Source organism: Struthio camelus, chromosome 8 (assembly GCF_040807025.1).
Source record: "Struthio camelus isolate bStrCam1 chromosome 8, bStrCam1.hap1, whole genome shotgun sequence".
Lineage (NCBI taxonomy): Eukaryota > Metazoa > Chordata > Aves > Struthioniformes > Struthionidae > Struthio > Struthio camelus.
In genome coordinates, this window is record NC_090949.1 from 9,134,661 (window position 1) to 9,158,193 (window position 23,533).

A 23,533-nucleotide genomic window follows, 5' to 3' on the forward strand; every position below is an offset into this window, starting at 1 on the left:
GCAAGACCTTAACAACCCCAATAACAAAATTAACCTGTCTCACAACAAAGACACCAACTTTGTGGAAGAAGGTGTTACAAGATACAAACAGACACTGGCAGTATGGAAACTTAGTGGTGAGGATAGTTAGCCCCTCAAGCAATTAATGTCTGGAAATGAATTATTTCAATTTTTATTTCAAGACAAGGATGTCTATATATACATCTATATGTACATATACATCTCCTACTTCAGCCTCAAAGTATAGACGAATCACTGGGTGAAATGCCCTCTCCTACTCTAAACAAGGAGAAAGGTTGGTCCTTTCTGCAGTACAAATCCAATAGCCCTTTAGGCTTAAGCTTTCTTGCAGCCTGTGCACCTCTTCATATTGGTAACATGAGCTGGCCTATGTTGGCCAAAGTTGTGAACAAGCTTGTTTGTTAGGAAGGACCTGACTTGCGTACCCTTTGGGGAGAACTGAAACTGCAGCTGATCTGTCAAAGCAAAAGTACATGAAAATGTCATATACTTTTCATACTGGTGAAGGTATCTGCTCAAATGCAGTCAAATGCATAATTAATCAGGGTCCCCCCCCCCAACAAAGGGACACTGCAAGCCCAAACTTTACAAAAGAAAGTTTTATTAACTTTTAGGAAAGGAAACATTCTCATTTCAGCCAAGGAGCATGACAATACATAGCTTTGGGTCAGGTTGGCAGCTGCTTTTGGTCTCAGTGGTGGGCAGAGAAGCAGTTGGATAGCCCGTGGTAAAAGCCCAAAAAGCCCCTTGCAGCTGGGCAGCAGCACCCTGTAGGTACAGGTCAGCCCAGGCCTTTTCAGTCCCAAGATAAGAAAAAGCTGCTTCCCAGCACCGAACGAATAACTGCTTCAGCATGGAGGCTTCCCGTGGGCCTCTCGGGCGGGAGGTACATCAAACCTGTCAACAACAGTGGAAAGCACACGGAAAAGCGCCTCAAAGCCTGGAAGGTTTCCTAAGCTCCCTTTGGCACCTGAGCCCTGTGGCATGCTTGGCAAGGAGCTGGGGAGCCAAGGTGGGTGGCAGCACGGTGCCTGCCACCCACCGCTGCGTGACAGGAAAGTCCCAGGGATTTGAGAGCATCTGCAAAGAGCTTAGCACTGACAATCTAAAGTCTGAAGCCTTCCCAGTGTTTCTAAGAAACGTCAAATACTGTTTTTATGCCTAGAGTATAAATACATAAATACTTTTAACAACCACTTTGGAGTGTACAGTCAGCAGGGAGATGCTGAAAGGCTGCTGGAGTTCATTGGGATTGCTCCCAGTCATCAACCTGCCCTTGAAATGTGACCCTCTTCAACTGAAGATGTAACAGTTGTTGGCTGTACATGCCACCACACAAGCTGTCCTGCTGGAGATAGCAAACCCCTCTGAACCAGGGCAGTGTGAACTGCAGCTCCTGGCCCCATCCAGGACCTAAGCCCCATCAGCAGCTCTGCTTCTCAGAGCAAGCCCACAATAAGGAGGGTTTGTATCCATGGTGGGTTCTTGTGTGCTCAGATCGCGTGCTACTGTCAGCCTGGGAAGGGCAGTCCTTGTCCTCAGCAGCTGCAAGCTGTAATGAGAAGAGGGGTGTGCAGCCATAAGGCATTGAGAGCCATCTGTCTCTTGACTTCGACGGGAGCGAGGGCAGGTTGCATACGGGTGCACAGGCACATTGTGGAGGTCAGGCCTGTGAAGCTCTCCGGGATGTGTGTGTTTGGCTAGGTCTGCTAGGAGGCTCACAGGACCTGTCTGAACCATCCCAGCAGAAAAGAGGTGCAGACCTGCAGGTCTCACTAAGTCCATTACAGAGAACCCACCAAAACCAGAGTCTTTGTGTTTTTCCAAACTTTACATGCCTGGATCTTATTTTTGGGTCAAGCCAATTCTGAGTCTGGGTATACATGCTTGAGGGGGATTCCTCTTCAGCTTAATGCATCTGAGAGCTGATGTCAAGACATAAACACCCCAATAGATGTCTCCTTGGCTCAGGCTTCAGCAGTCTGCAGCCAGCTAGAACAGCCAGTTCTTATCATCTCTTTTAAAAGCTGCTCCTAAAAACCCCATAGTCACTGCAGGGCCAGTATTTCTGCTGTTCAGTGCAATCTTGTTAGCTCCTTTCCAAATACTGTCTGTCTTTCATTGCCTTTACCTGTCAGACAGCATTTATCAGAATCAGTCCAAAAGAAGTTTCTTGCCGCTCCCTCACTTTCTCCTGCCTTGCCAGGCAAAGGGCTGTTTAGCGGAACTGTTCTTTCCATTCTCCAAATGGCTTCAAGACACCTGAGGTATCTTCCTGATTTAACAGACTTTTATTTTAGCAAATGTACAGCACATTTTTATTATATACAGATACTGTCAAATAAATAGAGAAACCCAGGGTTTCTCTGAATCTGAGCAAAGCTGAGTGACTTTGGCTTTCGTTTTTGTTCTCCTCAAGGGCTCCTTGCATCCAGTGTTTTCTCCAGTGTTAGAAAGATCCATCCTAGAGAGCAAAATAGGTGCATAGAGCTCCAAAGAGATGAATATGACATGCACGACATAAAGCCCGTTTGCACTGGGACTTATCTCACTCCAGCTGAGACTTTCCATAGCCCCAAGGCAGAAGGTTAGAGCAGTCTTCCAGTACAAGTACAGCCTGTGAGAACAAGCCTCCCACAAATGGATGTATTGGTAGCTGGCTCTAGTTCGGGGTTGGTAGGAAAGGCTGTACTTTACATGTTACATTTGATGTGTCATCTTCTACTGGAGGCAATAGAAGATGGGACTTAGTAACACAAGGCTAAACGACAAACCCTTGACAGTGGCGTTCCTGTTGGTCCACAGGGCGATGTCATCTTGAGCAAACAAGTACAGCATCGTGATGAGATCAACTGTCTTGCCATCATCCTGGAGAGTTCGCTCCCAGAGGGTCTCGCTGGTTTTGTTATCTTTCTTCCCCAGTATCAGCTTCAATGAGTTGTTTTTCTCCAGCTCAGAGAAACTGATAACACCCTTCAGGGACACTAGGTAGAGGCCATCGCACGTGATCATGATGGAACCATTTCTGATACGAATAGAGCCTGTCTCAGCACTGAGATTCATGGCAGTTCCTTCGACGCTTTTACCTGGAATGGAAGAAAGCAAAGAGAGTGCTATGAAGGCGAATGACTTCTTGGGAGAGGGTGGTTTTATACAGACTGACTGTGGAAAGGGTAGAAAAATATAGGAAAGGAAGAGTGTGAAATAGAGAACAGGATGCATCCTGTTCCTGAGCAAGCTGTGCCTTTTGGACTACAGCTCCAGTTTGTATGAATCACCCCCCTGAGCTTCTGTTTAATCCACTATTTCCTATATTTCATTCTTAAAATGCAGATATGTAAGTACAGCATCCCTCTGAGTTTAGGAAGCACAGGTTCCTAAAAGGAACAGAAATAAAAACAGTAAACAAGAAGACAGAAAAGTGGCCAGAACTGAAAGGAAGGGAAAAAGAGCTTTCTCTAGATATGCTGATAACACAAGTCTATGTCTTTGGGTTTGGGGTTTTTTTTTTTTTTAGATAAGACAGGATAAAAGAGCAGCCTAGAGAGTGAAGAGGAAGAAACATATTAAGACAGAGCAGAGCCAGGAGAAATTAAAACAAGACTGTAGTGTGAGTGGTTTTCTCTTGGAATGAGCAGTGACAGTTCTCAGAAATATGCTGGAAATGTTTCCCAGATGTGCTCCTGCGTTTCCAGTGCACTGACTGCGATCCCAGGGATGCTGATGCAAAGACTTTGTCACGGTCTCCTGCCGGACAACACAGCTCCTCCCAGCTGAGGCCAATTCTCCCAAGCTTTCTCTCCAGGAAAATGACTTTCTCTGTATAATACTCGGTTACACTCACTGCTACTATAAAATCTTCACTGAAAGTGTAACTACCAACAATGTTTTAAGTGTGATTGACATATTTTAATACTCTCTCCTATTATTGAGGTATGTCAGCAGGCAAAATGTGCAATGTAGCTTGGTGTGCAGAGCACTGCTCTTTCTGCTATACGTTCGCTATTCCCCAGGAAATCATTTAAATTTTTCATAAATCAGGAAATCATTCACGTGTTTCAAAAATACCCTCAAGAGCGTATTGTATGTACGCAGTAAATTCTCGAAAATACATTTCTTATTCTTTCAGAGTAAAGGCTTGTTTAATATGTAACTATTGCAGAGATCCAACCAAAATTGCGTTTTCCCCCCGCCTTTTTTGCTTTTTTGGTTTAGCCAACTTGCTGGGGCAGGTTTCGCATCTCTTCCAACCAGACAGCTCTCCTGGCTTCTTCCTCCATCAGTAGAAATACCCGTTATCGTGACCCGAAGTGTTTAACAACCTCTGGCGTTTTAGGGACCACCGGCTGCCACGGCGGTGCTGCCGGAGAGCGGGACCCGGGGCCGCGGGGCAGAGCGGGCTGCCGGGAGCCGTCCGGGGCAGCGCGCCGGAGCGACCGGCAGCCGTCCAGGAACGGGCAGGAGCGCTCCGGCGTGCCGGCAGCCGTGCCGGGGTGCTGGGGGAGCGCTCCGCGGTGCCGGGAGCCCTCCTGGGCTGTCGGGGACTGCGCGCCGGAGGTACCGGGAGCCGTCTGGGAACCGAGGGGGAGCACTGCGGGGTGCTGGGAGCCGTGCCGGGGTGCTAGGGGAGCGCTCCGGGGTGCCGGCAGTCCTCCTGGGGTGCCGGGGGAGCGCTCCGCGGTGCCGGGAGCCGTCCGGGAACCGAGGGGGAGCACTGCGGGGTGCCGGGGGAGCGCTCCGGGGTGCTAGGAGAGCGCTCCGGGGTGCCGGCAGTCCTCCTGGGGTGCCGGGGGCAGCGCGCCGGAGGTACCGGGAGCCGTCCGGGAAGCGAGGGGGAGCACCGCGGGGTGCCGGAGCCGTGCCGGGGGAGCGCTCCCCGGGAGCCGTCGCGGGGTGCAGATACGCGGCGGGGGGAACCGGGCCGCCCGCCCCCCTGCCCGGCCGCCCACCAACCTGTGTACTGGATGTAGGTCCACGGGACTTTGTCGCTCCGAGGCTGAAAAACAGAAGGGAAATCCGCGTTAACGACCCGGCGGAGCGGGGCCGCGCACCGGGGCGGGCCCGTCGCCGCTTTCGCTTTCGCTTTCGCTTTCGCTTCCCGCCAGTCCCGGCCCCGGCCCCGGCCCCGGCCCCGGTCCCGGGGGAGCGGCCGGGACCTCCCCGCCGGCCCCTCCGGGCGCGGGATGCCGCGGGGCCAGCGCGGTCATGCACGCTTGCTGCTAAGCGGCCACGCTCTTCACTTGCTTGTATTATCATTATTAAATACAATTTTACGGTAGTTCCTTGCCAGTCCAGCTGTCAGCGAGGTGCTACGCCGTCCTGAGCGTACCAAGTAGTTTTGGTCCCGCTTAGAAAATCAACCCAGCGAATGTAATGGAGCCGTTGAGTGAGGAAGGCCCGGCCCTCCAGTGCAGCACTCCCCTGCATGACGCCCCCGAGGCTGTCTGCGGAGCCGGGACCCAGATGTGCTGCTTTGCTGTCTCGTCCCCGCTGAGAGGTGTGCCTGGCTTTACGGGTGCAGACTAAGCTGTCTCAATTACTTACCTGCATGTTGGATCAGGCTCTCTCAGGATGCGTGTCTCTTGGTGGCTCAGTGAAAAGGGCTTTAAGATGCCCTTAGAGTTGACTTGCATTTTATGAGTATAACAGAAACAGTGAATGCGAATACAGAAACGTGGATCTTACTGATCAGATATGCAAAACACCAGGCTTCTATATTAGATTTTTAAATCTGAACTTCGCATCTCAAACCCATGTCTCATCTTAACCACAGGAGGCCCAAATCTGCAGTTGCTTCACAACCACAAGTCCTCAGTGTTTTGCCTGATTAAAGAGTGAAAGGTTAGGCTTGCTGCTCCATTTTCTTTTATTTATGCCTTAGGTTTCCTAAGGGAAAAATGAGCTAGTCAGATGCACATTGGGCTGATTTTTACATATTTAGCCTCATTTGATACAGCAGCCTCTTCACTCTGGGCACAGGAGGAGCGTTGGAAGCAGCAGATTGCAGAATGAGTACCGACACGCAGCTTGCAGGCTCGGGCCCAGCAGTGGCTCAGTGCCAGCTGTGAGGTGGGTGCTGAGCGCGGGCGGTGGGAAAGGCCTCCTCTGGCACCCTCTAGTGCTGCTAGAGCTGATGCTTTGCCGCTTTTTCCACAGGCAAGGCTGGCTCGAATGCCAAATACAAATTTTTATTGCATGATCACCCATCAACTCCAGGGAGACTATCTGCCCATCAGTTACTGACCTTGTCCAGCAGCTCAAGCCTTACACTTACTCTCTTTCTTTGAGCCTAAACGCACAAGCGTTTGACTCCTTGGCTCAGGCAGCTGGGATTTCCAGGTAGTTTCCCAACAAGACAATAGTTAAGCACAGGACCACTGAGCTTCAGAGGTCAAACGACATCCCTTGCAGCCTGTCCTGCCTGGCCACCAGTAGACAGGCTGTATTAAACATGGACTGGTTAGGGACAAACCTGTAACTGTAAGAACATCAGTCCCGTTGTTGCTGATGCACGTTACCTGTTTTGCATCTCTATTCCAGTTACCGCAAGATCACAAGGCACTTTATAACTATCTACTAATAGATTTTGCAGAGGGAAGAACTCATCTGTAGCAGTGGGAGGGAGTTGGTGAGCTAGTAACAAAGTTCTTCATCCCTGTTCAACTGTTCTGCCTTCATGTGGTGTGCAGTTCAGAGAGGGACTCCTTAGCAAGTGCTTCAGATTTTCCTGTGTCATTTACACAGTTACCACACCATTTTTGCCTGATCAGGATCCCCAAACATGAAATTTGGTGAAGTGGTTCCCAAAGACCTCCTATTTATTATTATCCTGGAATTTCTAGAGCAGTGTCAGGAGGCAGAAGTTTTGGGAATAGGTTTATATCGCAGAAGGTGTAAATCTCAGGGGACCACAACAAGATGCATTAACTGAGAGGGCCATTGCAATCATGTGCTTGACTCCTTGTTTCATACAGATTACAGACTACTGTGCAGTGCAAGTGGATCATACCTTCTCCGCACCAGGAGATTCTAGGATTATGGTCAATTCTTCCTTATCTATGTTAAACCTCTGCAAAATTACTCCTCTTGAACCTTTTCCTCTTCTTCTCAGGCAAAACCATGATCATTAGAAGTCTTTAAATTCCCAAACCTGCTTGAGGCTTTTACCTCACATTCATTTGTCATGAGGGAGTTTCATGCCCTCTGACTTCATCGAGTGGCCTGTTCTTGGCCTTATCCCAACTGGTGCAGCAAGAGGAGGTCATCCCAGCAAACACAGGAAGTCACAAGCATTGCAGATGTAAAAGCTAACTATCACTAGCATTTTTTTCACTGCTGCTCATTTGGAAATTTCAGCCGAGGCTTGTTCTCCAAGCCGCATCATGACAGAAAGCCAGATCACTGCCCATTTTTATTAAGCACAGATGCAGGTACTGTCATTCGTCTCTCAAGCGTGTGCCATCATGTTATTTATGCTATATTTTCACTGAACGCTCCAGGGTTTTTAAGAGCTGTGAGGACAACAGAAAGTGATCAAACACAGTCTTGCTATTGAAGTTACTCCTGCAGTCTCCAGCCCTGGAGAGCAGAAGGAAACTCTTCCTGAGAGCAGGGACAGTGCCCTGCCAGGCAGCGTTCCAGGTATTCACACAGACCAGCTCTTCAAGCCCACCACTCTCATGATGATGATGTTGTGCCCACGGTTCTGAAAACTCCATAGAGCCCTGTCTCCCTAAACTACCCTGCGAGCCAAGGCAGATTAGCACTGTTGCCTCTTTAGACTTTTATATGGTCGATCCGCGGCTATATTACAGAGCCCTGTAAATGCAGTCCAATGAAATCCCCCTGTGTACAGCCCGTGAGACTTCTTCTGCCCAGCATGGTGCAGTCAAAACAGGAGACTATGGTCATCTACTTAAAATAATAGAAACCAGTTCTAAGCCTGCACCTAGCAAATGTTTAAAACTGAAAGGGTCCTCTGGTGACTCCCAGAGCCTGGACTTTTCGTCTGCTGCAGTAACTACTCCTTGAGCATCCTGTTTCCGTCATTTTTTTTGAGGAAGGGAAACTCCAGGCATGTACTGTGTCTCCTCCTGAACTTCTGCCATCTTGGGTTTGTAAGGTTCACATGCAGCAATGCCAGCCAGCACCACCTTCCTCTAGAGGAAGAGGATTTGAGTTGACATTTTTACGGAACTGAGAGATATTAAGAAACCAGGAGTCACAGCTAGAGTGGGTCACAAGAGAGGTTACTGTGTCCTGAGCAGAGCAAGAAAGTTTGCTCTTCTCCATTGGATTGCAAGTAGTAGAAGAAGAAGAAAGAGGACTGAACTGAATGAAAAGACTTATCTTTTGTCAGGGATATCATTCAAAAGTTTAATAACTGCTGTGAGACTCCGTTCAGTGAAACTTGCACAAAGTGTCAGGTTTCACAAAGAATCACAGAATGGTTGAGGTTGGAAGGGACCTCTAGAGATCATCTAGTCCAACCCCCCTGCTCAACTAGGGTTCTCTAGAGCATATTTCCCAGGATCACATCCAGGCGGGTTTTGAATATCTCCGGGGATGGAGACTCCACAACTTCTCTGGGTTTCCATTAAAAAGCAGAGGACCCAGAGCACTAGGCCATCAAACCCTTGCATGGTTATAAGCCTGCGTTGTTTCTCTGCCGGGACTTAAGTGGGAGGAAAGAATGAACTCTCTTAAGATGAAGCATAACAATTTTAAGAGTGTTACAAAGCGCCTGGAGAAGATGTGGGAGGAGAAGTAGCTAGCGCATAAGCGGCGCTGAAATAGCAGTGAAAGGTTGTTGACAATCCACCCGTCTGCAAACATGTGAAAGAGGAAAATATATTTGCTGCAAGTTTTGCTAAAGTATTCTGAGTCTCAAGCATCTGTTATTTATACTGAGTTTGGGACGATGTTATATGTGAAGGAAACTCTCTGTGATATAATCAGTGTCTGTCCTGTTGGCATTCACAGAGACACTTACTTTCCTCTACAGATCTAGCTGACTACTTCCAAAGCCCAGTATATATGCACGTGGGGAACACTGAAATGTGCCAGGGGTCTTGCTAGGGTTGTCACATGTTAGTTTTCTTTCTGACGTATCTGCCTGCACATATGGCATATTAAAAAAAGTTCAGGAGATGTTTACAAGCAACCTGGGTTCTCATTCTTCACCAAGCACTTGTTGAAAGTAAACTCTCACCCAGCTGATCCCATTAATTAAGTGAAACTATGCATCAGTGACTACCAAAGGCTGCAGACTTGGGGTAGTGGACAGATCCCTAGGGAGGCAGACCTCCCTCTCTGGGAAGCTGCTCCACCTCCAGCGCTGCTGTGCGAAGAACATTCTTGAAACGATCCCCCTTGGCAATAACCTGTCCTCTAAACCCTGCGCTTGATGACACTAGATGTTATTTGGAGGACAGGAGATGTTAAAAAAAGAGTGATAATTATTAAGGAAATGGTTAAAAACTAGTGTTTTGGTTAGGGATGAGCCTAAATGCTTTTTCTTTAAAAAGCCCATGCAAAGTTTTACAGGCCAGCAGACAATGGTTTGAACATGAGCTCTTACCGTCGAGAGTTGCAGAGAACCTATGCCAAGGTAGATCAAGCAGGCGAGCAGTAATATCCACTGAGCAGCAGCGGACACGAGGTACAGCGTGTTCCTCCTCAGCTGGCCTCTCTGCCAGCTCTTCCACTCATCCTCTGCAGGTTCCCTTTTGAGATCTTCTTGCCCTTTCGGCTCCAAGTCTGGCTGTCGGTCCATCTCCGCTGCTCTGCACTGACTGCTGGGGGAAGTGGCCTGGAGCCCAGCAGAGTCCCAGGTGCCTGCAGCAGCGATGAGATGGACAAGAGCTGGGTGCCCCGTCCCAGGAGCAGAGGTGAAATGAATACTGTGCCTTCAGGAGAGTGCTTTATGCACACAGAGAAGCAGGCGGGGGAACTTCTTTGTGACTAATCTGAATTTCCCCTTCCTTCCTTTCTTTCTTTCTTTCTTTCTTTCTTTCTTTTTTTTTTTTTTTATTTGGTGAATGTGGGGGCTGATTTAGTGCATCCCAGTTCAGTTTTGAGTAAGAGCCTTTGAAAGTAGATGTGTTTATGTCTTTCATAGCTACAGCTGTGGACCGCTTGATAAATGATGTTTCAAACAACAGCTAACAGTTAGGTGGACACTGCTCGCTCTCTTCAATAAATCTCCTGTCAGTAAAAGCTGTCAGCTTTCTATCAGCCGCAGGTGGGAAGTTTACAGGATTGGCTCCCTCCTTTGTTAGTAGCATAGGATGCTGCTGAAATCTCCTTTCTGTAAAGCAGCAGTGAACAGAAGGGGATGCAAGGCAGGTGGACAGCGTAAAGGATGGGAGAGAAAGTGCGCGTTTCTCTTCACCTTTCTCTTGAAGCCTTAAAGCGGTGGCATGTTGCAGGAAACTTCAGGGGGAGAAAACTGAGACTTGCTCAGGGGACATCCCTTCTTGCAGAGCCTGCAACCCGCGGTCCAGGGAGTGCCCTGGGAGAGGACACCCCCGAGGCCGCGCTCCGTGCGCCCTTCAGGCTGCCCTCCTCGAGGAGGATTGCCTGGCTCTAGGGACAGCGGGGACATAGGAAATGCAAACGTAATTCTTGCTATGTCTGTATATCTGAAGGCCTGTATTAAATGCTTCTCCACTGACTCTTTCCTCCTGACACCTCCCCTTCGCTCTGTCTCCTCGTGACATTTGCTTATGACCTGATAAATGTCAGTGGTCCACAGCAGGGACTGTCTCCTGTACTCATTTTGGGCAATATGCTGTGCACTCTCTTTTGAGGCAGTCCAGCACTGCTTTTTCAGCCAGGATTTTTGTGTTGTAAATTAGCATATCATGACCGAAGTCAGGCGCCGCTTCCTCCCAGTGAGGATCGGGCCCGTTGGGAGTGTTATCGTGTGTCTGCCTTTCAGGGATGAGTTGTCAGAAAGTTTCCCTTCCCCAAAATGTTCTCTCTCAACCTGTCACAAGGCACAGGTCCTGACAAACATGTACTCTGCATGCAGGGGAAGCAGAAGTAACGTTCTTTCATGTGTTTTTCCATTTAGGCAAGGATATTTCCTATAAACATAAATCAAAGGAAGGGGGGAGTCCAGCCATCAGGTAAACAAATTGCCGGGAGGCTCCCCATCCTTGACACATTTAGGTGTTGTTCTTGAAAAGTAACCTCAGAGTTGCCAATAACTGCGAGGTCCGGTCGGGGATACGCTCTGGTCAACGCGTCCTTTTAAGAGCAAAACGAAAAGCATGGAAACTTACTGGAAAATGGTCAGCTTTCAAAATTTCTGTTGGTTCTTGAGCATGTGGAAAGTCTCATCCAGCTTTCGCTAGCAGCTGCTCTGCCAGGCGCGCTGGCCTCGAGCTGAGCCCTCGGAGGGGCTTCTCCCCAGCCCGCCCGGGAAGCGGAGGCAGCGGGAAGGACCCGCTTTCCTCCGCTACGCGTCTGACGGCAGCCACAGCGCGCGGCGTCTGTGCTGCCTCTGAGCACTTCCCTGTGATTTCGAGCATCGGTTTTGAGGCAGGACCTTGACACCTAGCGGTCAGACTGCGCCTGGGAGCCAAGACAGGCCCCCGGCTAACGGCATCGGCGCCGGCATCGGCACCGCGCAGCGGCCGACGGCTGGGCTTGGGCTTGGGCGAGGGCACCCGGATCCCCCCGTCCTGCAGGCAAGGCAAGGCATGCCCAGGGGCTGTCCTGGCCCGCAGGGCACCCGGATCCCCCCGTCCTGCAGGCAAGGCAAGGCATGCCCGGGGGCTGTCCTGGCCCGCAGGGCACCCGGATCCCCCCGTCCTGCAGGCAAGGCAAGGCATGCCCGGGGGCTGTCCTGGCCACACGCAGTTTGAGCAGGTGCCTCCTCATGCCTGGAGGTGCCTGCCGCTGGGGCAGCACGGGGATGTCTCCCCAGACCCCCATCATTTGCGGTCCCCACGGATGCGCGGCATCTCTCGGGCAGGCTGTGGGAAGGGCTCCCTTTCCAGAGCATCAGCCTGGGGTTAGCACGGGCACCCAGACCTGCTGGCAGCCATCCAAGGAGGAGGTTTGGGCAACACCGGCCCTCAAACAAGCACCTGCCGGCCGCCAGCTTGACCAGCAGCATCCTACAAGTGGGCAGGCATGGAAGGAGCACTCGGGGACCGGGCATGCTCCCGTCTTTGCATTCGTACCTGCCGCGTGAGCCACCAGCGAGCGACTGCAGAGGCAGACAGCTGCCGATCTTGCACAGCCTACCCGCAAGCTTGTGAGCATTTCGGTGGGGAATCACAGCAATCACCACGCCACATCTGCTTTCCTGGAAGAGCAGGCATCGCTCTGCATCAGAGCAGCTCTGCCGAGCACGGGCAGCCTGGGCTGTTCTGCCCCACGCTCTCCCTCCCTGCTCCCTCCAGGAAAGGAAACTTGGTTTCGCCATTGCTGGTTGGTTTCTGCAAAAATGCTGGGGATGCCGAGCTAAGAAGTCCCAAACCAGTTTGATCCCATAATTTTCACGTTTCCGGTATGTGCCTCTGAACCAGACACAATCTCTCACCCACCTCTGTCCCCACCCTCCCCAACTTTGGATTTTGCACTGGTTTTGTTTCTAAAAACAAAAAAAAAAGCCCTCAAAATGTGGGTGGAAGCTGTGCATATGTATTTCTGAAATTGCCTCATCATTTCTGTACTCCCCCAGTGCAAGTGTCGCTCAGCCTGGGTTAACAACACTGCTAGCACTGGGGATCGAAAGCTACATTTCAAGTAATGTATCTGGCATTGTGTCCGAAACAGGAAAGAGGACAGCTAATTCAGTAGCATCATGAACACCTATGCACAGACCATCTTTCGCAGTTTTAATCTTGTCCGTCTGCCTCGCATATGAAAGCCCAAGTGCATGCAGATTTGGTGGCTTCAAATATGTGCTATCAGAGCCCTTGCTCTCCATCCCATGGGAAGCCTTCCACTTCCCGGCTTTTATCACCCCACTGGGTCTCTACTTTGCTGCACACACCCAACGGTTGCCTCCGTTTGCCGCACTGATCCGAACTGTGCTGGTGGGGACAAGCTCTCTTCCACGGTGACCCCTGAAGCTGGAGCCTCTTGGGGGCAGAAAGAGGCTTTTCTCAACCCTTTCCAGCCAACATTTCATTCCAGTTACAGGGTGAGCAGGGCAGGTTTATGTGGCTTTAGGGCTGCGCGAGCCTGTTGGTTTTCTGCAGCAGACACCAGTTGCTCGGTCATCATGGTAGTTTGCCCGAGAAACGCCTCCGGGCCATGCTAGCAGCAGCTTTATTCCTGAGGCCTGAAGGGCGCTGGAGTTAGTGGCAGGGACGGCTTGCTGGGTGGGGTTTTTTTTTTTTTTTCCACAACAGTCCTATATCTCTCACATTTAATAGTTGTTTCTTGTCATTTCTGGGCTTTCCCACAGTGGGGAGATGAGTGTTTTAAAACCTTAGCTAAAGCATGGTGGTAATAGTTGCTCGTAGTCAGGCTAACTGCTGCAGTGTCAGCTTCGTACTGAGGCTAGGGTGCAGAGCCCCAGCCCACCAGAGCCCCGCGCCGTGAGGCTGCTGCGCTCCGACCCGCACAGCAGCAGAAAGAGCGTTTTTGCCCGGGCCCGCATGGCCCTGGGGACCTCGCTGAGCCCCGCACAGGCTGGCGCAAGCACTGGGCTGGAGTCACACGACATTGGTGCTTGTTCAGGGACTGCAAGACCCTCAGGGCACCGTCTCGCTTTGGTTCCTGTTTCCTAGGAAAGCACTGTAACCACCAGGTAGCTAACCACCCAAATGAGGAATCGGGGAGTTATAGGACAGCTTGACTTCACTTTTCAGAAAAACAATGGAACAACTAATTGAACTATTTGTAAACTTGTGGCAGGAACAGGGAATGGGCAGCCAATAGTAACCAGCGTGGGTTTGCCAAGGGCAAAATGTAATATTGTCTTGTGATGGGTAAGAAGCCTCTTGGGCAGAGGAGTTGCTCCGAGTGTTACATCTTGTCTTTAGTAAGAATTTTGACACTCTTTTTCATACCATTCATGAAGCCCGGTTTGTAGGCAGAAGCAGAGCTGGTTGCGTGATTACCGATGGTTGGTCTGCAGGACGGAAGGGCTTATCTTGTCCTCCTGGGGCCTGCTCTGGACTCAGCACTACTGCGAATGTCCCCTAGTGGGGACATTTGGATAGCAGAGAGCCAGCATATGAAATCTGCAGTTGACACTGTGCTGTGTGGGGCTGCAGCTATTTTGGAGGACAGGTTCTTACCCCGGGGTCCCTTGGCAGCAGCCTGGATGCCAGCCTCTTCCAGCAGATGCTGGGGAGCACTGGCTGGGAGGTATAAGGCTGGGACGTGCCCGCTCACTCCTTTCATCCTAGGGCCAGGACGCCGGGCTGGCAAAGCCAGCAGCGGTCCCCCAGGAGTGCAGGGAAGCAGTGCTGGGTTACACTAGCATAGTGTAACCCAGGTCACAACTGGGCTTCCTATCCCTTTGGAAAGTGTGGCGAGAGTGTAAAGTCTCATTTCCCAAAGATAGGTGGGACTCAGCTTTCCTGAGCAATTCCCACATGTTGGCTAAGTGGCGCCACGCTCCCAGGTGAGGTCTGGCCTCTCTTGGCTCTTCCAGGAAGGCTTTGCTTGTAGTTTAGAAATTTAGCTTCCACTTGGAACAAATCTCTGGGAGAGAAAATTGCTGCTGCTCTCATGGCTGCAGACAAGTAATAGGGTTTCTGGCTAGTGTTGTGCTGTCTTCTTGTGTGGGACTGCACATTTTCCACCGATGCTGTCTCTCACTGGAGAATAACTGGTGGTACCATTTGATTTAGTAGGAAACAGCAAAGGACGCCTTGCAGTTATGTAGGAGAAAAACACAAAATGTGACAAAGACAGGCTTTTCGTCACCAGGGTTGTGCCAAGTCTCAGGAAAGACTTAGTCGAATTTTTAATCATCCTGAAATTAGCAACAAAGCTGGAGCATGAGAGTCCCATCTGCGGAGAGTACTGTGTAAGCAGGGAGCAGCTGATTCGAATTTCCTGTGCACTGTCAAGAGCTTCCCAATAGAAAGACGAAAATGAACTGCACTGTCTATCACGCTTTCCTGTCCTTCCTGTGCCGGAGAACGAATGGCTTCGTTTTGTGCGGGAGGTTCAGCCTGTGTCCTTCCATAGCCGGTGGCCGTGATAGTCCAGTTCTCTTGCTTTCTCATTATGTGACTGGTACGCTGGTCTCTCGTGTGCCTCAGCTACCACCGCCTAGTTTTTTGATCCTCTCCAGAAATAATTTACAGTACTTTCTAATTGAGGCAGAGCTGTTTTCTTAGACAGACTTCCTTGACTTTGCTTTAAAAAAAAGCATGTGGACTCCCGCTGTTGTGTTTCTCAACCGTGCCAACTATTTTTTAATTCTCTGATTTCACTTCTGCGTGTCCCGTTTTTGTTCCTGGCTTATGGCCGCTCCTTGCCTCATGTATGCTCCAAGGGCTTCTGCCAGCAGAGGCGCTGAGCCAGCAGGAAGATTGTATTAGCCAAGATCCTTCTGGCAGCATAAAGCAGATGAGGACATTGTGAAAATGCAGTGAAATCACAAATAAAAATAACTGTTATTTGTGCGGAGCCAGGATTTTGTGGAGGGATCCCAAAGACATACCCTACCTTGCAGTGGGACTTTTTTTTTTTTTTTACCTTCATGTGGCTTAGGGTTCATCTCAGGGCAGAGAGAAGGATCCTCACCAAAGTAAACCCTGTGCCCTAGGAGCTGTTGTGTGTACAGGAGGAGCAGGGCACGTGGTGGACGGCTTCCCTGTGGCACAGCAGGAGCAGCTGCTGGCTTCACAACCCTGTGCAAGGACTTATTTTCCTTGGGCCTGTGGCTGGGGGTTCATGGCAGTCCCTGGGCCAGGAGAAGACTTCTTCCCATGGGACAGCCCAATTGTCTGGCACATCAAAGCCAGACAAGATTCGGAGCTGCCCGGACAGCGCCAGAGGCTTTTTCCGGTGCTGCGGGACTGCAGCATGCCCAGCGCCCCGGGACAGGCAGAGCGGTGTCTGGAAGCAGGGCCGGCGCGTGGGCAAGAGCTGTGTGGTTAATGGCCCTCGTCAGCGGAGCCGATGAGCAGTGGCACAGCCCTGCGCCAGTCTATGAGCAAGGGGAAGTCAGCGCGCCCTTGCTATGTGCCAGTGACGGGATTGTCAAAGATTTGACAATTGTCAAAGTCTTCATGTTTCTAAAGGCCGTTTGCAGCCCCTTTTTGGCTCTGCAGGAGATTTTCTGTTGCTGACTGATCTTTGCACTGAGCGTTATCTCTTTCCAGTGAGCCCCTGTGGATTTAGCAGCACCCTTGTTCCTCTGGGAGGACTTCATTTACCGTGTGTCAGTTGAGTGGGAGGGGGCTGAGTGTTCACTGTGGCACCTTTAAAAGGTCAAGGTGAACTTAGTCACACCAGGCTCCCTTCCTTTTCCTCAGTAGCTACTTCGGTCAGAAATTGCACCATAGTATATCGTCATGACAGAAGATACCAGGAGATAAAATCAAGTGCCTCTTTTGACATTTTTCTGCTGGGAAAAAAACCCAAGAGTCTATCGGAAAAGAAATAATTAAATGACTTGCATTTAAAAACGCAGGCAGAGCACCCTGGCTCACCCCGCTGGCTTTGCTCCCAGGTGTTCCCAGGGGATTAGAAACCCCTGGGAGGGATGTGCAAGCAGGTCAGACCCCAAGCCCAGCTCTGCCCCGGGGAGGCGCAGGAGGGTTAAGGAAATGCTTCCTCTTGCCTATCTGCACCATCATCACCGGCCTATCTGTTTCCCCTCATCACCCTTATAGGAGTTTTTTGGTCAACAGAGATGATCTGAGAGTCAACCCTCCTGAAAAAGATGTTTTATTTCAGTTTTTGTCCCATTCTGTGGTTCTATAGCCTCCTTGCTTGGATTTTGCAGTCTCTTTTAAACGCAACGATAGGAATTGAGTGCAGGATTTCAGGGGAGGTTTGCAGACAGAGAACTATCTTTTATTAGCCCAAATTAAATAGCTGGAACGAAGCATGAGCAGATGGGAGATCGGCAAGCAGCGACGTCAGCGAGGAGAGAGATGCTAAGAGCTAGCAACCTTTCCAGGACGAGGTGGGCTGGAGATTGCTGTCTGCGGAAACAGCAGGGGGCTGGTGGGAGCTGAGCTGGTGAGGGCATCCTCGTTTCACAAAACCAACATTGCTACCAAGCCGGTGGTTTTTAGTTTTTGATGGAATAAGGCATTTTGCTTTGCTGCTTTGTGCTTCGGAAGAGTCAGCTGCCTTTCCCCTCCCTCTGCACTCTCCCATCCTCAGGGCAGACTCCTCTTTATCCTCCACCATCATCTCTGGTGTCATCCAGCCAGCCAGCCCTCTGCCTGCAAGGCCCAGCCTCTGCTCTCCTTCCCTCTATCCTGATGTCACTTGCGCTTCTTGTCAGTGGTGATGGTCTTATATTTACTTCCAGAGGAGGTATTAAAGAGGTGGAGAAGGTTAAACTTCTCTCTTGTCCCAGCCAAGCCCAAGGAGAAGGACCTCCATGTGGTACCATTTCCTACTGTAGGAAATTGGTCAATTCGTCCTTTCCCAAGTATTCTGTTGGGTTTGCATGGTCATCCTTTTCTAGCCAGGATCTGCACAACGTCACTTTACACGTCTCTCAAGATGAGCTCTGCCAGCAAATTTATCCATTCAGCATGCAACTCCAGAGAATGAACCAAGACCTGGTGCCAACAAGTGTGTGTTGACTGGCATGAGGGGTCTCTGCAGCCCTGTAGTCTTTCTTGATCAAATCCTGGTTCAGCCCTGCTTCTTTCGATCATGTCTGCCTGCCCCTTCTGAATTGTGATCCTTTTCTGCCTGGATCCATTCTGAGGATTTCTTTTTTCTAATTGTATTTAAATTCACCTTCTTAGGTGAATTGGCTTCTCTTCTTAGATGCTTTGCTTCTCATGGCAATTCTCTGCACTTCATAGCCTGTCCCTCATGGACGCGTTGAGCTCTTTCCCCTCCCTGTTTTCTGAATATTGCCTTCCTTGTGTTTAACAGCTGGCAGGTTAGACTTCTGGCAAAATTAAACTTCTTAAAGTTATTTAGCTATGGACAGTCATTTAGTTATTGTTGTTTCCACTTGGTCAGTTTTGCTCATAATTTCCCCCAATAATTTCCCCCAATTTATATTAGCGCTTTTCAAACATCTACTACCTATATTACTGGCTGGGGCTGTCCTGCATTTGCCCATTTTGAGTATAATCAGATCGTGGTCACCGCTCCCTGTGCAATTGCCACTTCTTCAGCAATTTAACCATCTTTAGTAACCATGAAAAGCACCAATGTAGCATCCTCTTGCATCAAGCTGAACCGTTCATATTGGGAAATAGCCGCCCGTAACCTTCAGAAACTGTCCCGCTATTCAGCCCGGCTGCGCGAGAGCCTCCGAGGGAGGTTTCCCGCGGCGGCGCCGCTCCCTTCTCCAGCCCGGCCGGGCGCACGCGCAGGGGCTCGCTCTTCAAACATACCTGACGTAGGCGGCACAGGCTTCCTGACGCGAGTCTGTAGCAGGGCGAGAGCAGGAGCCGTTTCCCGGCTGCTCGATAATTCCTCCAGAATTACAGACTAACTGGCCGGGCCCCGCTCGCCCCGCGCCGCCCCGGGAGGAGGCTGCTGGCGCTTGCTGCAACAGCCCGCGGCTGCCGGACAGGAGCCTGCAGTGGAGTTTGGTGTCAGCAGGGCTCTGCACGCGAGGGCTCGAGCCCGCTCGTGTCAGCGGCGCGGAGGGCAGCGAGGCAGCACCGAGAGCCGTAAATGACTAACCCCCGGCCTGAGGTTTTTTCTCCATATTACGCACCAGACAACTCACACTCAGGCAGGGCTTTAAACCAGGGGACGGGCTGAACGCTCCCCATCTTCAGCCACGGCCACAGATCCCTGGGAGGCGATTCCTGCCTTTCCCAGGCAGCCCTTCACGCTGCCGGCCTCGAGGGAGGGTGGCGGAAAGGGGCCTGGCAGAGCGAAACCCTTGGTGTCACAGGCGGCCAGCCCTTTGTCATGGATATTTGCGGTTGCCCTGTTTTTTGCTTTCTCCTTCACCTGCAGCTCTCACTGTTGCTGAAACGCAAAGCAAACAGCCCTGCCTGGTTTCTTCCATAGGGGCACGAACAAATGCAGGGCTCATGGCATGCTCTGGGCTCCCTGTGCCCTGGCTAGCATCCAGCAGCCCCTCCACAGGCCCCCGGGGTGGGGAGCACTTCTCATGCATGTGGGGCAATTTTGCTTTCACACCGATGTCCTTCTGGGAGTAGGGGAAACCCGCACTGAGGTTGGTTTTTATCCTACTTGCCAGTTAGTCTGACTTGATATTTGCTAGCGGTTGCACACCCACACCTTGCGCATCCACGCTGGTTTCTCCAGCGGCTGGTACCCTGGCACACAGGTCTCCGTGACCCATGGTCCCACACCAGTGACTGGCACCTCGACCTCCATACACACCCATGCATAGAGAACAGAGAGCCCCTCACCCAGGAAAACAGCTAGAAATTGAGTTTAAGAAGAAGGCAGGACACGCTGCAGTGACCCGTGCAGGGCATGGCCCTGAGCAGCACCTTTCATCCCTCTTTCCCTGTTTTCCCACTCTGGTTCCTCCCCAAATCACCTTGCTCCCTCCCTTTCCCCACCTTTGGTTTTTTTTCCCCAAACATCCCATAATCCATCTCACACAGTCCCAAAATGCTCTTCCCAGCATCTGATAATAAGTCCCATATGCCCTGCTGCAATCGCCCCCTTTGCTCGCCAGGCAGAGCTTCCCCTTCCGCAAGTAGGCGGATGCACTACTTGCTCTCCTGGGGGAGCGGGAGCCCTCACCCGCCCCCACCCCCAGCAAGGTTCCTCCCTTGGCTTCCCCGAAGCTCAGATGTTAAACAGATTACCTGGAGAGCTTACCGCATTTTGGCTTTTTTCTTTCCAATAGCTGCAATCCTCGGGACAGGCTCCCGCACAGATATTGCATAGAACAGTTGCTAAGTATTTTTGCTGCAAGATTGCAAGAAGAGTGATGACTCAGGGACTTAGTGACATCTTTTTCTTTTAAATCATCTCTTCATCATCTAGGGCTTAGGGTCTCTTTGGGTTTTTTTACAATATGCACTTTTTCAGCATCTTACAAAGCTCTTTTTGTCTCCCTCTTCAATACAAATGCACCACATCATTACTCAGAGCTGAGCGGGGAAGTGACTTGTTCCCGGGAGACTGTGTTTTTCCCTGCCAAAACGCTCATCCTCCTTCAAGACCGGGCTGGGGCGAAGGGCCCAAATCACCTTGTTCTTCTGCAGCGGTTCTCTCCCTTCCCGCTGGCCGCGGCAGAGCAGCCGCCCCGGGCAGGGAGGGAGCCGCAAGCCGCCGGACCCAGCACCGCGCACGGCCGCGGCGGGACACAGCCGCAAGAGCCTGACCCAGCGCGGAGGAAAACCCGCCTCACGGCAGCCCGGGAGGTGAAGTCGAGCTCTGCTGCCCCAGCGCCGCTCTCAGCGAAGCGCCCCGGCAGCCCAGCCCCGGCCCCGCTCCCTTCGCAGCTGGCGCCGATGCCGATGCCGGCGCCGCAGCGAGCCGAGCCTGGCCCGGCCGCTGCAGCCGCCGCTGCGTCCCAGCCCGCCACGCGCTGAACCCCCCGCGTCCAGCTCTCCCACCACTTCGGGTTTTTTTTTTTTTTTAGTCCTCTTCCTTGGAAAAAAAGTTTTGCTCACAACAGTAGGCTTTTTTTCTGAAAGCCTCTTTTTGCCTGTCTGTCCCATTTCCTAACAATTTTTAACACAAAGACTAATAACAGAGCTGTATTTTTCCCTAGGGAAGGCTGTCTGCGCTGCAGCCCGTCTGGCAATGCAGGAGGGGCAGCCGCCGGCGGAGGGGGGGAAGCGCTACCCCCCCCCCCCCGCCGCCGCTGTGCATCCGCCGGGAGGAGGCCCGAGCGGGTGCTGCCCCACGACCAGCTGGCCCAGAGGGACACAGGTCAGCTCGGACGTTTCTCGAGATGGCTCGAGACCGGCACGTCTTTGAAACGCCAGCACGATAAGCACCTGCAAGCGATTTAGCACATGTCTAAACATGCTCAACATGTCTAAAGCAGAGCTTAGGGTCCAGCCAGGCGTCGGCAGGCGTTTGCCCAGAGCCCGGCTGCCTTCCCCTGCCCTACGGCGCCCACCTCTTGCGAGGGGGCAGGGAGGGACCCCCCCCCCTCCCCACCGCGCAGGGGGTTTCTCCCCGGTGAGCGAGGGCCACCGCAGTTTGCCACTGCCCCGCTGCCAGAAGCACGCTTTTTTTCCACGCCGGTGCCAGCCGCCGCGCAGGATGTCTCTCGCTCGCGCGCCGTCTGCCCCGTGACTCAACTAGGTCAACCGAAGGCAGCCGTGGTGGAAGCGGTGGTTTCTTTTGTGTTACATGTGATGAGATGTTCCAGTCGATTTGGGACGTTTTTCCAGCCCTGCTCTGAAGATGGGAGTGGTTGGAGATCTGTATGCACCTGAGGCTACCCCTGCGCGCGCTTGCGGGGCTGCACTGCCCGGCGCCCGCGCTGGCCGGGCTGCCGTCGGGAGCGAGCCGGCGGCTCTCCACGCTGGGCTGCTTAGCGGGGGGCTAGGGCAGAGCCTCCCTTTCCAGTGGGGAATCGGGCTGCCACCTCCAAGCTGCTGGAAGTGGAGGTTCCCCTAAGAGCCCCAGCCTGGTAGTCTATCGAAGCCACTGTCGAATTGCAAATGATTCACGCACAGCACTTTGCTCTTCAGGCCCGATTTCCCATCTCGAGGGCCAAGCGTCTCTCCCGATCGTTTTTCACTGATTTCTCTGTGGTTATATTCCTCCTGGCAGGCTGAGCACCATAATAATTGTGATTGATTATGAGTGAATAATATTTATGCTTGTGAATTACCATTGGCACCATTACTGACTACCAAATCAGTGTGGATCTGGTTAGAGATATTGGTCAACACTGGAAAATAAAGTGCCTGTGGTTTTCCCAGGTCCCACGCTCATCTCTGTTGCGCCGCACTGTCCCTGCCCACAGGCCTGACTCTCACGGTGGCGCAGGAGCCAAGGGGGCTTTCTAAAGCCACTATCCCAGAGGTGTTTTGTCAGGCCAGCTGGAGCATTTGAAGAGCTCCCTTTTGATCCACTCACTCTTTGCTTTCCAGCGTTGTTTGATATTTGTTTGCCGCAGTTTAACTGTGGAGAAATCAGCAGACTGGCTGGAAAAAACTTCTGATATTTAGTGATTGAACAAAAAAAAAAAAAATTCCCAGAAAAGTGCAGCTGATAACATGGTGGAGTCATCTGCGTAGTGCTGGGAGCGGGTGCAGTCATGTCTCTCCATGCCGTGATACCATCAATACTGCTATGACTTGTGCAGAATACAGGCTGGAAAGAACAAAAGTGCTAGAGTCGGCTGGAAAATTTTGATTGGACCGTGTGTCTGTGGGAGCCCAGCTCAGAGTGGCTGGCATCCACAAGGCATGGTGTGAAAAGCCAAATGGCCAACCAACACTTGAATCCCCAGATCTTTGTAACCCTCCTTCAGAAACCTCCTGGCTGTCAGAGGCTCACACGCTCCCGGGAGACCCCCGAGGTCTACGAAAGGAGCCCAAGGGGCGGAGGAGGCCCAGGCTGAGATGCCTTGAAGAGTCAGCTCAGCAGGGAGCACCACAGTCACGGCTCTCTGGCAATCGGTCCGGCTGTGGGCTGCCGTCAGCTTGTGGCTCCCAAATTGCAAATTGCATGGGCAAATCTTCTGCTCAGGCCACCTTTGCAGAGAGTGCCAACCCCTCTGTCGCCCTGCTGGGTCTGCTGAGCCCCAGGGAAGAAACCAACCTGTTTTCCTGGGAGAGGGGTCTGGCCACGATGAGAGCAAGCAAGGAGAAATTTCATTCAGCTTCTGAGCCCTAATCCAGAGATGCCCCGAAAGCATATATTTTTATACTTTTATACTTCTTTTCAGGCTGGTGCCTTCTTTTCTCAAGAGTCTCTTGGTAATTCCCTGGCCACTGTTTAAGTCAAACTTCATCATTGGTACTTGCCCCAGCAGCGTTACCAGTCTTTGGGCAGCCTTGACAAAGGGAGAGTAGAGGGGCTTGTTGGGCTGCCTGCCTGCATCTTTCCCCGTCTCGAAATCAGCCCCAGCATGGGCTGCTAAATACTGGGATCCCAGGCTCTGCTTAACTCTGGTCCTTCTGGTGGATGCCTTGTTGTTGAGACAGGATTTCCTCCAGTGCAACAGGAGACTCAGTGGGAGGAGTGTGGGAGAAAAGCTCCTGGGAGCTGGACTGCAGACTACCGGGGGCAGAGGAGCTGCTATATGGAGATTACTGTTTGGGAAGCTAGCTCATTTAGCTTAGATAAACAATGAATGATTTAAGCGTCTACGAGACCTGAAGTAGCCTGCATGCTGGGTCATACATACGCCGTCGCTCAGCAGTAGGCCACATGTGCCATTTGGCACCAGCTCCGGAGAGAAACACGTTTGTAG

The 23,533-nt window shown here is 51.6% G+C and overlaps 3 protein-coding genes across 5 annotated transcripts in view; 1 reads left to right on the forward strand and 2 right to left on the reverse strand.

The window, feature by feature from the left end:
* Positions 1 to 23,533, forward strand: part of LOC138067970 (uncharacterized) — a 164,501-nt gene that overhangs the window by 123,530 nt on the left and 17,438 nt on the right. The window lies entirely within an intron of this gene.
* Positions 603 to 11,664, reverse strand: TNFSF4 (TNF superfamily member 4). Its single transcript, XM_068951966.1, has 3 exons — positions 9,602 to 11,664; positions 4,975 to 5,017; positions 603 to 3,107 (listed from the first exon to the last, which is right to left on the reverse strand). Exons 1-3 carry the CDS (start codon positions 9,794 to 9,796, stop codon positions 2,743 to 2,745), a joined length of 603 nt encoding a protein of 200 aa, XP_068808067.1. The 5' UTR covers positions 9,797 to 11,664; the 3' UTR covers positions 603 to 2,742.
* Positions 18,496 to 23,533, reverse strand: part of TADA1 (transcriptional adaptor 1) — a 36,839-nt gene continuing 31,801 nt past the window's right edge. The window contains exons 8-9 of the mRNA XM_068951959.1: positions 19,966 to 20,055; positions 18,496 to 19,134 (exon numbers count right to left, since the gene is read on the reverse strand). Of these exons, the coding sequence (XP_068808060.1) occupies positions 19,126 to 19,134; positions 19,966 to 20,055 (99 nt within the window). The 3' untranslated portion in view covers positions 18,496 to 19,125. The remainder of the gene's footprint in view (positions 19,135 to 19,965; positions 20,056 to 23,533) is intronic.